The sequence below is a fragment of the Pseudochaenichthys georgianus genome, chromosome 9, assembly GCF_902827115.2.
Source record: "Pseudochaenichthys georgianus chromosome 9, fPseGeo1.2, whole genome shotgun sequence".
Taxonomy (NCBI): Eukaryota; Metazoa; Chordata; class Actinopteri; order Perciformes; family Channichthyidae; genus Pseudochaenichthys; species Pseudochaenichthys georgianus.
The window spans coordinates 44,909,365-44,919,231 of record NC_047511.1 but is presented as its reverse complement, the minus strand read 5'-3'; the positions used below and the strand labels follow the sequence as shown (position 1 = coordinate 44,919,231).

Sequence of the window (9,867 nt, the reverse complement as noted above, 5' to 3'; positions counted from 1 at the left end):
TGTGTGTGTGTGTGTGTGTGTGTGTGTGTGTGTGTGTGTGTGTAGGGGTTTGCACAAGTCACAAGGCATGAGACGACAGACTGTTAATGCTGATACTTCATAGTCTCTACAAGCAGGGGGGGGGGGTTCTTCACATGCGTCTGTATTGACATGCAGCCGATGCAAAAAATAAAATAAGAGTGTCTTCATAACCACGAGTATTATACAGCACATCTGCTCATGAAGCACTGGGCTCCACGGGACCCGACTGGACTGGAGACTGGAAATGTGTTGGCTGGATGAAAGGTGTTAGGCATTTGCAACACAAAGGAGAAATAGTCCTTTTCGTGTGTGTGTGTGTGTGTGTGTGTGTGTGTGTGTGTGTGTGTGTGTGTGTGTGTGTGTGTGTGTGTGGTGTGTGTGTGTGTGTGTGTGTGTGGTGTGTGTGTGTGTGTGTGTGTGTGTGTGTGTGAGACTACGACTTCTGCTCCGCGGCTGCAGCAGACTGAGCTGTGATCTCCGGTTTAAGGATCTGGTAGGTGATGAGGTACTCCGGGTAGGCCTGCAGAAAAAGAAATACAGCAAGATGTGAGAAGACAAGTTGAGAACAGAACACGTAACCGAAAGGGGGCTTTGTGGCTGGGATTCAAACATGTAAGGCAGGGATGGGTGTATTGTGTTTGTTTCCCGGGAAACCCTCACAAGAAACAGCGGCTGTTGTTTTGCCTGCTGTGACGTGAAGTTGCCTCTTGTAATTATGCCTTCAGAAGCTTAAAGGTTCTATTTATCATCTGAATTTAGCGAAACAAGTTTAATATTCTAAAAGCCAAGACTTTGTTTATTTGAAATCAGATGAAAACAAACTGCCGTGTTATCTACGATTACTATACGCTTTTCATTCATCATTTCAGCCGGAGGGGGGGGGGGCGGCGCTGAGGAACAGCAGAGAGCTGACCGGTGCCTGTGTGGACCCTTGCGTTAGTTATCTAACTTGGGTTCAAGTTAGATAACTAATGTCTGGGTTAGTGTTCATGTCCTCTTAATGGTTCATCTCAATACACACACATTTTCCGTGCTTTCCAATAGTTTAAAATAGTTTTATTCCACCATTTAATAACCTGTTCAACACAAACATGCCACTTGTAAAAATTAAATAACATGTCTGTGAACTGATATTTGTTCAGTGGCTTATTAGAGGATGTTCCCATTGATTGTAAAATGTCAATGAAGATGTCAGACTTAGTATATTTGTTAATAATTACATAAAACACATGGAATGTGTGTGTGTGTTCCAAGTGAATCTGCGGCCCCCCTGGTACATCAATGATGTGGCCCTCACCACCATCAAAGTTGCCCATCCCTGATGTAAGGCATCACGAACACATTTGAACCCTCTCCTCAAAGCACAGTCATATATATATTAGGGCTGTCAAACGATTACAATTTTTAATCAGATTAATCACAGTTTAAAAATGAATTAATCAGATTAATCACCATTCGAACTATGTCCAAAATATGCCATTTATTTATGTATATTGTTGGGAATGGAAAGATAAATGAAAGAAGGCGGATATATCCATTTAACACAGTATCTATGTTTATTATAACATTTTTCTGCATGTCAAAATGAAAGACAACCCACACATCAATCATCAAACCGTGGGGTCTTAATTCATTACGTGTTGATTTCTATCAACGGGGGAGTACTTCAGGAAAGTCGACAGAGGGGGGGGGGGGGCTAGTGGAGTACTTCGCGACCACAGAGTGTGAACGTTGTGATCAGCTGTTTCAGCGCAGTTCTCCAGTGAAGGGGGGAGTCTCCCTCCGCAGCCGGCTGGCGTAGTTTTGGCACAGTTCCGTTGTACAGACCGACGTTAACAGCAGCCTGTCTGTGCACACGGAGACCGACTCTGTCGTCCGGTGACCTAGCCGCCTTCTGGAAAAGCTTCACAAGTACGTCGGTACGCAAATGCGCTTTGTGACACAAGTGACGGTACGCATTCAGATTACGCCATAACCAGTGTACCAGTTATGTGCACCCCTGTATCAGAGCCATATTATTACTATGATATGGCTCTGCCCTGTACGACAGCAAGAGTATTCTCCGTCGGGACTTCCTGCAACAACACCACGCCGTTATCAAAGATGTTCTATTGAGAAGTCGATCACTACGTGACAAAAGTTTTCAAAACCGTGGCTACTGAAATCAATCTTACTAACTGCTGTCTGTGCAATTTACTCCGCGCGAGTTGGCAGACTTTATTTTGCTTACGTTAACATCATTTTTCATGGTGGGGCTAAGCCATTTCTTGGTATGGGTGTAGCCTACCCCAGCCATACCCTGGCGCTGCCACTGGTGGCACGTATGGGGCGGGTCATTCTGCACATGCGTTAAATGCGTTAAATATTTTAACGCAATTAATTCAAAAAATTAATTACCGCCGTTAACGTGACAATTTTGATAGCACTAATATATATATATATATATATATTTAATACATTTAATAAACCACGCTTTAATTTACGATTGCAAATAAAAAGTGATAGAAATCCTATTTCCACACCCAGTTCAAACTCAAGGAACCAACACGTGAAGTCCGAGACATGGATCAAGGTTAATTATCGAGGATGTGTATTTGCAGATGTAACAGGACAAAGAGTATTCAGTCTGTGGTGTGTGTGTGTGTGTGTGTGTGTGTGTGTGTGTGGTGTGTGTGTGTGTGTGTGTGTGTGTGTGTGTGTGTGTGTGTGTTTACCTGCTCTCCTCTGTAGATGACGTACTCAGCGTAGGCCAGGCCGTTGACGCTCGGCCTCCCGATGACGGAGTGGTGTCCGGGGGGGGCGTGGGCCATCTTCATGGCACTGAACTGCAGGAAGGACTTCCCCAGAGTCACTCTGCAGAACAGCATCTGCCTGAGAGGACACAGAATGTACATGAAACCTTTAGTACGAAGAAAGGACAGAAGGACACACAGTATGTTTACAACAAAGTGAAACCAGGTGATATTTTGCTGGATAAAAAATTACTGAAATGTTTAAACCCCCAGAATAACGGCCCGTCCACACGGCAGCGTGCGTTGCTTCAACGGAGACGCTTCCCATTCACTGTGAAAGTTCAACTTTTCAAACGTCGACGGAAGCGGCAGCCAATCAAATCATAAGCCAGTACAAGCGCTAGCCAATCAAACCGCGTGCTTGTGTGTCCGGGGCGGGAGATTAATGTGATTGGTTGTTGGTCGAGTTTCAGACACGCCCGCCGGCAAGCTTCAACGCACGCCGCCGTGTGGACGCACCGTAAGGGGACGCTTCATCCCACAGGCCATGAGACTGTTAGACACCTGAACTTTTGAAAGAACATCCATAACGTCCGTTTGCAACTTATATATATATCAATATTCCAATTACTTGTATCTAGACTATTCTGCACTATTTATATTCTATTATATTTTATGTTATTAACTTATCTGTGTTGCACTGTTGGAGGAGCCGATGACCTCAGATGTTCATTGTCATAACTGTCGCTATGTACGAATGACAATGAAAGCCTTGAATCTTGAATATACATAAAACATTTTACTACGATAAAGGACAAAGTATTTTTTACAACAAAGATGAAACCAGGCGATATTTTGCTGGACCAAAAAGACTGAAATGTTTAAATTGTGACACTAAGTGACTTCCTAAATTATAGGTAGGACTATCAATGAGTCAGAGAGAATGGCTGGCTCGGGGGCTACAACTACAACAAGATGAACATATTTCACCGTGATTTAATTGTAATACACGTTTCAAAATGATGCCGAAGTAACAACATACTGATACCGGTTAGTAAAAACCATGAATTAATGTTTTGACAAGTCTGCAGACAGACGGCAGGCGAACAACCCTTTTAAATGCGTGTTTTCTGAATGGAGATCGGCTAAGCTAACGCAGTATATGCTCCGACCGTCCACACTCACAGCAACGGCCTATACAGACATAAATAAACCAGCGACTGTATTCTCCATGACAGACAGTCTGTGGTTTGTACTTGTTTAACTTGTGTCTAGTTTCTGAACAGATATGAGGAGCTGTGAGCTCTGAGGGCTAACAGCTAACGGCTGTGTTGGTTTTGTGTTTCGCATTGAGGAGGACGTCACGGCAGTTTTACGGTTTAACAGCCGATCGCTCCGCCTACACTGCGTTACTATAGTTACTAAACTGTAATGGAAACGCAGCATAAAGTGAGCCTGGCCTACCAAGGCCTACCATACCGTACTAAGCCGGGCTCGGTCCTGCAGTGGAAAAGTGTCATAAGATCGGACTGAAATGCCAAGAATGAAGTAAAAACAACGATTTAGATCGACTAAAAAACTAAAATGACTGAAATGTTTTAAACTGTGACACTCAAAGTGACTTCCTAACTTATTTGTGAGATTGTAAAATAGATTTTCATAAGGACTAAAATATATTATGTGATGACAACAATTCTTAAAAAATAATGTGAAATGTTGGATGTTAGTGAGTAGGGGTTTGAATACCTAAGTTAAAAAGTGTAATGTTAGGATTTATCTGACGACTTAATCGTTTTCCAAATCTAATCTTTATACCAAAAATAAAACATGAGTCTTTACTAAGATATGACTGAAATGCCAAGAATGTAGTCAAAAAAGACAAAATGACAGGATTTAGGTTGAATAACCAACTAAGAACTAAGTATCAATAAATAAAAAATAGCTGATAAAAGTTTACTTATGTTTAGTCGTTGTTATTGTTTGTTTGTGTTCTTTGTAATCATTCGTCTCTCTTTGTACGTACAATCAGCACAGACCACAGATGGAAAGCAGAATATATGAGTACAAATGAGACGGTGGTCTCTAAACGACAGACACTGTTTAAGCATCGTCGAAACACAACGAACACTCGTGTGCTCCTTACCTGTGGCACAGGTAGCAGGACCGGTCTTTGTGCGTCGGGCAGCCGGTCCCTCCTCCGATGCCGTACACGTACTGATTGCTCTTTGAGGAATTCTCCGCAAAGTAGATCCCCGCTCCGAACATCCCTCCGATGTACGCGTGCCGCTCGTCGAAGCCTTTGTGGATGATGGCGTTGATGAAGGGGGAACCTGGAGGAAACACGGAGATTACGAACCGGAGTTAATGCAAAGCAAACTCACCTCCATTGGTTTCTACCCACACAGCACACAGTTCATGTACAAGGTAAAACTGTTCATTAGCTTTTACATCCTTACACTGAGTTTAGGTGCACTGAAAGCTATTCATTTATTTAGTTAATAATAAATAATCATTCTTTCTCCGTGTGTAAGAGCTGAGGACATTTCAAAACTGGAAGCAGCCAAATTGGGACAAACCATTTGCTGCCATCTCGAGGGGGGGATTTGGACTTAGATAGTTTGCTTTGTATGGAGTGTCCATCTTTGTGTGTCATCTGGTTTGACCATGACACTGTATCTTATTTGGACATCAGTTTGTTAACATAATAGTGATGGGAATTACGGCTCTTTGAAGGGAGACGGATCTTATGGCTCCGTTCCTTTCAAAGGGGGCGGGGTTACTAGGTTTATCTGCAAAATAATCACCAGGATAATGATCGACTGTGTTGCCAGAGCTAATGTCAATAATCTGCATTGTAAACATGACACAAGGTGGCGCCATATCCATGTCTTTCATGTCAGTGAATGTACCGTACTTTTCGGACTATAATCCGCACCTGCATATAAGCCGCAGCAGCTAAATGGTCCGTCTGTCTTGCTCTCGTTCTGTCTCTCGGTTCCACTTTCACTTTGGCGCGCTACCTGTCTCACTCTTTTCCGGCCTCCAGCTTTTCCCGCTGGAGCCCACCGCTTAGAGGTGGCGGGCGCGGACCGGTCCTAGAGCCCGTAGTGTTAAAGGTGGTTAATTTTACCTGTGAAATCCATAGATTCAGGAGGTTCCCTAGTGGCCGCTAGCTGTACAAACAAAATGGGGGGAAAAGTCGCGGCTTGTAGTCCGAAAAGTACGGTACTTTGAATTTACCCTCTGTATGTGAAAAGTCAATAAAGTTGCCTTGAATGAAATCCACGCAACTCTTAATATTAGATGCTGTGTTTTTAAGTGGCGATGGAGATTATTAGTTGACGCTGCTTTAAAGGATATGTTGCCTTTGCAAATGGTGCGCTTTATCACTGCCTGGGTTTTGGTTTCCTCATTTTCCATCCGACAACACGTCGTCTACCCGTCCTGTCCCACTCGTTATCAGTAGCGTGGCGTGAGGGAAACATTAGGGGAAGCCAATAATACGTCCTTTGTTTTGGGTCTGGGGTTCTTGAAGTCAGTGTGTGTTTACCGTGGAACAGCATCCGCTCGTTGTGGTGGTTGTGGTTCTCGTCTGCGATCTCCTTCTGGCGGTGTGTGTAGCGCTCCCTCAGCTTCTTATTCACCACCTTCTGGATCTGTGGAGGAAATATAACACGAATCAAACGTAATGTTGAGAGGAAGGCTGCGAGTAACTACCGTGTATCCCGGTTCCTCGGAGTAAAAGGTGTCTTGTTTCGTAAGTGCAAAACTCAAAGATAGTCATTTCATTATTATATAAAACAGAGAAAAACTAAATATCTACAACTTTGAGAGAATGAAAAACAGCATTTTATGACACTTTTGTATAAAAAATTACTCAAAAGGATTCATCGATTACAAGACGATTGTGGTCAAAGTGCACCAAAATAAAAATGTAGTAAATATAATCCACCAATCGTATTGCGAGCAGCGTCATGATGCACACGCCCTAAACTGAATTTCTTTGCAAAGTATCATGCAAAACCACTAAATCTGGTTATTACCAAATATGTACTTAAAACTTCCTTCGATAGAGATGAAAAAACCCACAAAAAAACGTAACTAAAACTACTTTTTATTAACACCAAGAACACCTAATAATAGACTCTCAAAGAAGCATTCCTTTTGAGTTTTAAAAGTATATATTTCTGCGTTGAGGTCATCGAGTTTCATCAAATTGGAGTAAAAAATAGATTTCAGAAATCTGTCTGAAAAGTGTATTTTCTTTATATTTTTAGATTTAAATAACTTGAAACATTCACTGATTATTAAAACAGCGGTTCATTTTCCGAGGATCCACTGAACGATAAGTGGACTTATCACTGCATCTCTCGTTGGGAGTCATGTCTCCAAAACACATATACTCTTTAAAAGCCGTTCTGTTCTGTGTTTGTATTTCATAATAACTTTGTTGCATTATTGAGCTCTGGGAGGCTGTGGCTCAGTGTGTAGTGTGCTGGACTTCGAATCAGGGGGTAGCATGTTCGAGTCCCACTGCAGTCAGCATGTCCCTGAGACACTTCACCCCAAAGTGCTCCCGTGGGGATTGCCCACAGTACTGAAAGTAAGTAAGTCGCTTTGGATAAAAGCGCCTAACAAGTGACTTGTAATGTGGTCATAAGATTTTCATTGCAATTTCTACACTGTAGCTCATATGACATTAAAACCTTTGAATTGAAACATGTTTTGAGGGTTCAGAGATATTCAGACCTTGATGATGTTGTATTTGCTGAACACACCGCCGGCGTTTCCTCCGTCTCTGTGCTCTCTGATGGTGCTCTGCAACTGAGGGACAAAAAAACACTTTCACTTCCCTGTCTCGTCGCACAGTGAGAACAGCAGAGCTGCAGGTCATAGGAAGTACCGGGGAAATCTTTCAAAAGTGGGTCCGAGTACTATAACAAATAAACTCCTTTGGGATTATTGAAAAAAGCCACGAAAACATCCAAGATGGCCGCCAACGATGGCTTGGAAATGTCCTTGTTTCTACCATGAAACCCCATATGAAGGATCTTTGTGTCAAATCATACATTTTTGGCCGATTAGAAACCAAATTCAGACGCTTCTTTTTACCTCGTCTAAGCCATACTATCAAAACCGCCTGCCAACGGAGAACTTGGTAGCCTAACATGCATGGCAGTGGAGGTGCATTTTGGGGGTGAAAGAGAGCAGTAGGAGACGCCATGGTGTTCAGTCTCTGCTAACTCATGTTGCTAACAGAAAAGGAAACGGCAAACTATCTATATATCATATTCCATTTACGTGTATATACTCTTCTTGCACTATTTCTATTTACTTGCACATTCTCTCTCAAAACATTCTCTTGCACTGTTTTATCTGTTTTATGTCCTATATATATATATATATATATATATATATATTCATGTTGCTCTGTTGGAGGAGCCACTGTAGCTGCTGAGCACATGATGATGAAGCCCTGAATCTTGCTGCTACACAGAAAGTGGAGCAGACTCACCTCCTCCTCCACAGACTGGTACTCCTTGTCGTCGGTAGCGAGGTCGATCAGGATCGTGCCCTGGTTCGCACAGTGGAAAGACAGGTAGGGGTTTCCACCTGAGAAGACAACAGGTCAGTCAAATCAGCTGTTAAAGGTCCATCCCATAATGCCCTCTGTTTCAGCCCTGTTTCCAAAGTGCTGATTCTCTGTCTGTTACTTTAGATGAAAACAAGGAGCCCCTCCCCACGCCCCTCTGAGAGAGATCTGGTTACAAAGAACTCAATGGTGCTCTAGAGGAGATTCAGGTGATAAGGGGGGGGGGGGGGGGTACCTTGGTTGCTGATTGGCTAATGGTTACACAAGACAAAACATCGTTATGACATCACAAAGTGCCCAAAATCTGATCAGCTCATTTTCAGACAGGTTTTTATAGAAATGGATCAAAAAGACTTTCAGTCTCTTTCCACAGAGGGGACACATGTTGATGTAGAAGAGACATGAAGAAGAGGGGACACATGTTGATGTAGAAGAGACATGAAGAAGAGGGGACACATGTTGATGTAGAAGAGACATGGAGAAGAGGGGACACATGTTGATGTAGAAGAGACATGGAGAAGAGGGGACACATGTTGATGTAGAAGAGACATGAAGAAGAGGGGACACATGTTGATGTAGAAGAGACATGAAGAAGAGGGGACACATGTTGATGTAGAAGAGACATGAAGAAGAGGGGACACATGTTGATGTAGAAGAGACATGAAGAAGAGGGGACATATGTTGATGTAGAAGAGACATGGAGAAGAGGGGACACATGTTGATGTAGAAGAGACATGAAGAAGAGGGGACACATGTTGATGTAGAAGAGACATGAAGAAGAGGGGACACATGGTGATGTAGAAGAGACATGGAGGAGAGGGGACACATGTTGATGTAGAAGAGACATGAAGAAGAGGGGACACATGTTGATGTAGAAGAGACATGAAGAAGAGGGGACACATGTTGATGTAGAAGAGACATGGAGAAGAGGGGACACATGTTGATGTAGAAGAGACATGAAGAAGAGGGGACACATGTTGATGTAGAAGAGACATGGAGAAGAGGGGACACATGTTGATGTAGAAGAGACATGGAGAAGAGGGGACACATGTTGATGTAGAAGAGACATGAAGAAGAGGGGACACATGTTGATGTAGAAGAGACATGGAGAAGAGGGGACACATGTTGATGTAGAAGAGACATGGAGAAGAGGGGACACATGTTGATGTAGAAGAGACATGAAGAAGAGGGGACACATGTTGATGTAGAAGAGACATGAAGAAGAGGGGACACATGTTGATGTAGAAGAGACATGAAGAAGAGGGGACACATGTTGATGTAGAAGAGACATGAAGAAGAGGGGACACATGTTGATGTATAAGAGACATGGAGAAGAGGGGACACATGGTGATGTAGAAGAGACATGGAGGAGAGGGGACACATGTTGATGTAGAAGAGACATGAAGAAGAGGGGACACATGTTGATGTAGAAGAGACATGGAGAAGAGGGGACACATGTTGATGTAGAAGAGACATGAAGAAGAGGGGACACATGTTGATGTAGAAGAGACATGAAGAAGT

General features: G+C 43.0%; 1 protein-coding gene across 1 annotated transcript in view; it reads right to left on the bottom strand.

Annotated features, from left to right (window-relative positions):
• Positions 1–424: 424 nt before the first annotated feature.
• LOC117452543 (poly [ADP-ribose] polymerase tankyrase-1) overlaps positions 425–9,867 on the bottom strand; it is a 42,194-nt gene continuing 32,751 nt past the window's right edge. The window contains exons 23-28 of the mRNA XM_034091239.2: positions 8,269–8,366; positions 7,503–7,577; positions 6,304–6,409; positions 4,897–5,083; positions 2,736–2,892; positions 425–541 (exon numbers count right to left, since the gene is read on the bottom strand). Of these exons, the coding sequence (XP_033947130.1) occupies positions 455–541; positions 2,736–2,892; positions 4,897–5,083; positions 6,304–6,409; positions 7,503–7,577; positions 8,269–8,366 (710 nt within the window). The 3' untranslated portion in view covers positions 425–454. The remainder of the gene's footprint in view (positions 542–2,735; positions 2,893–4,896; positions 5,084–6,303; positions 6,410–7,502; positions 7,578–8,268; positions 8,367–9,867) is intronic.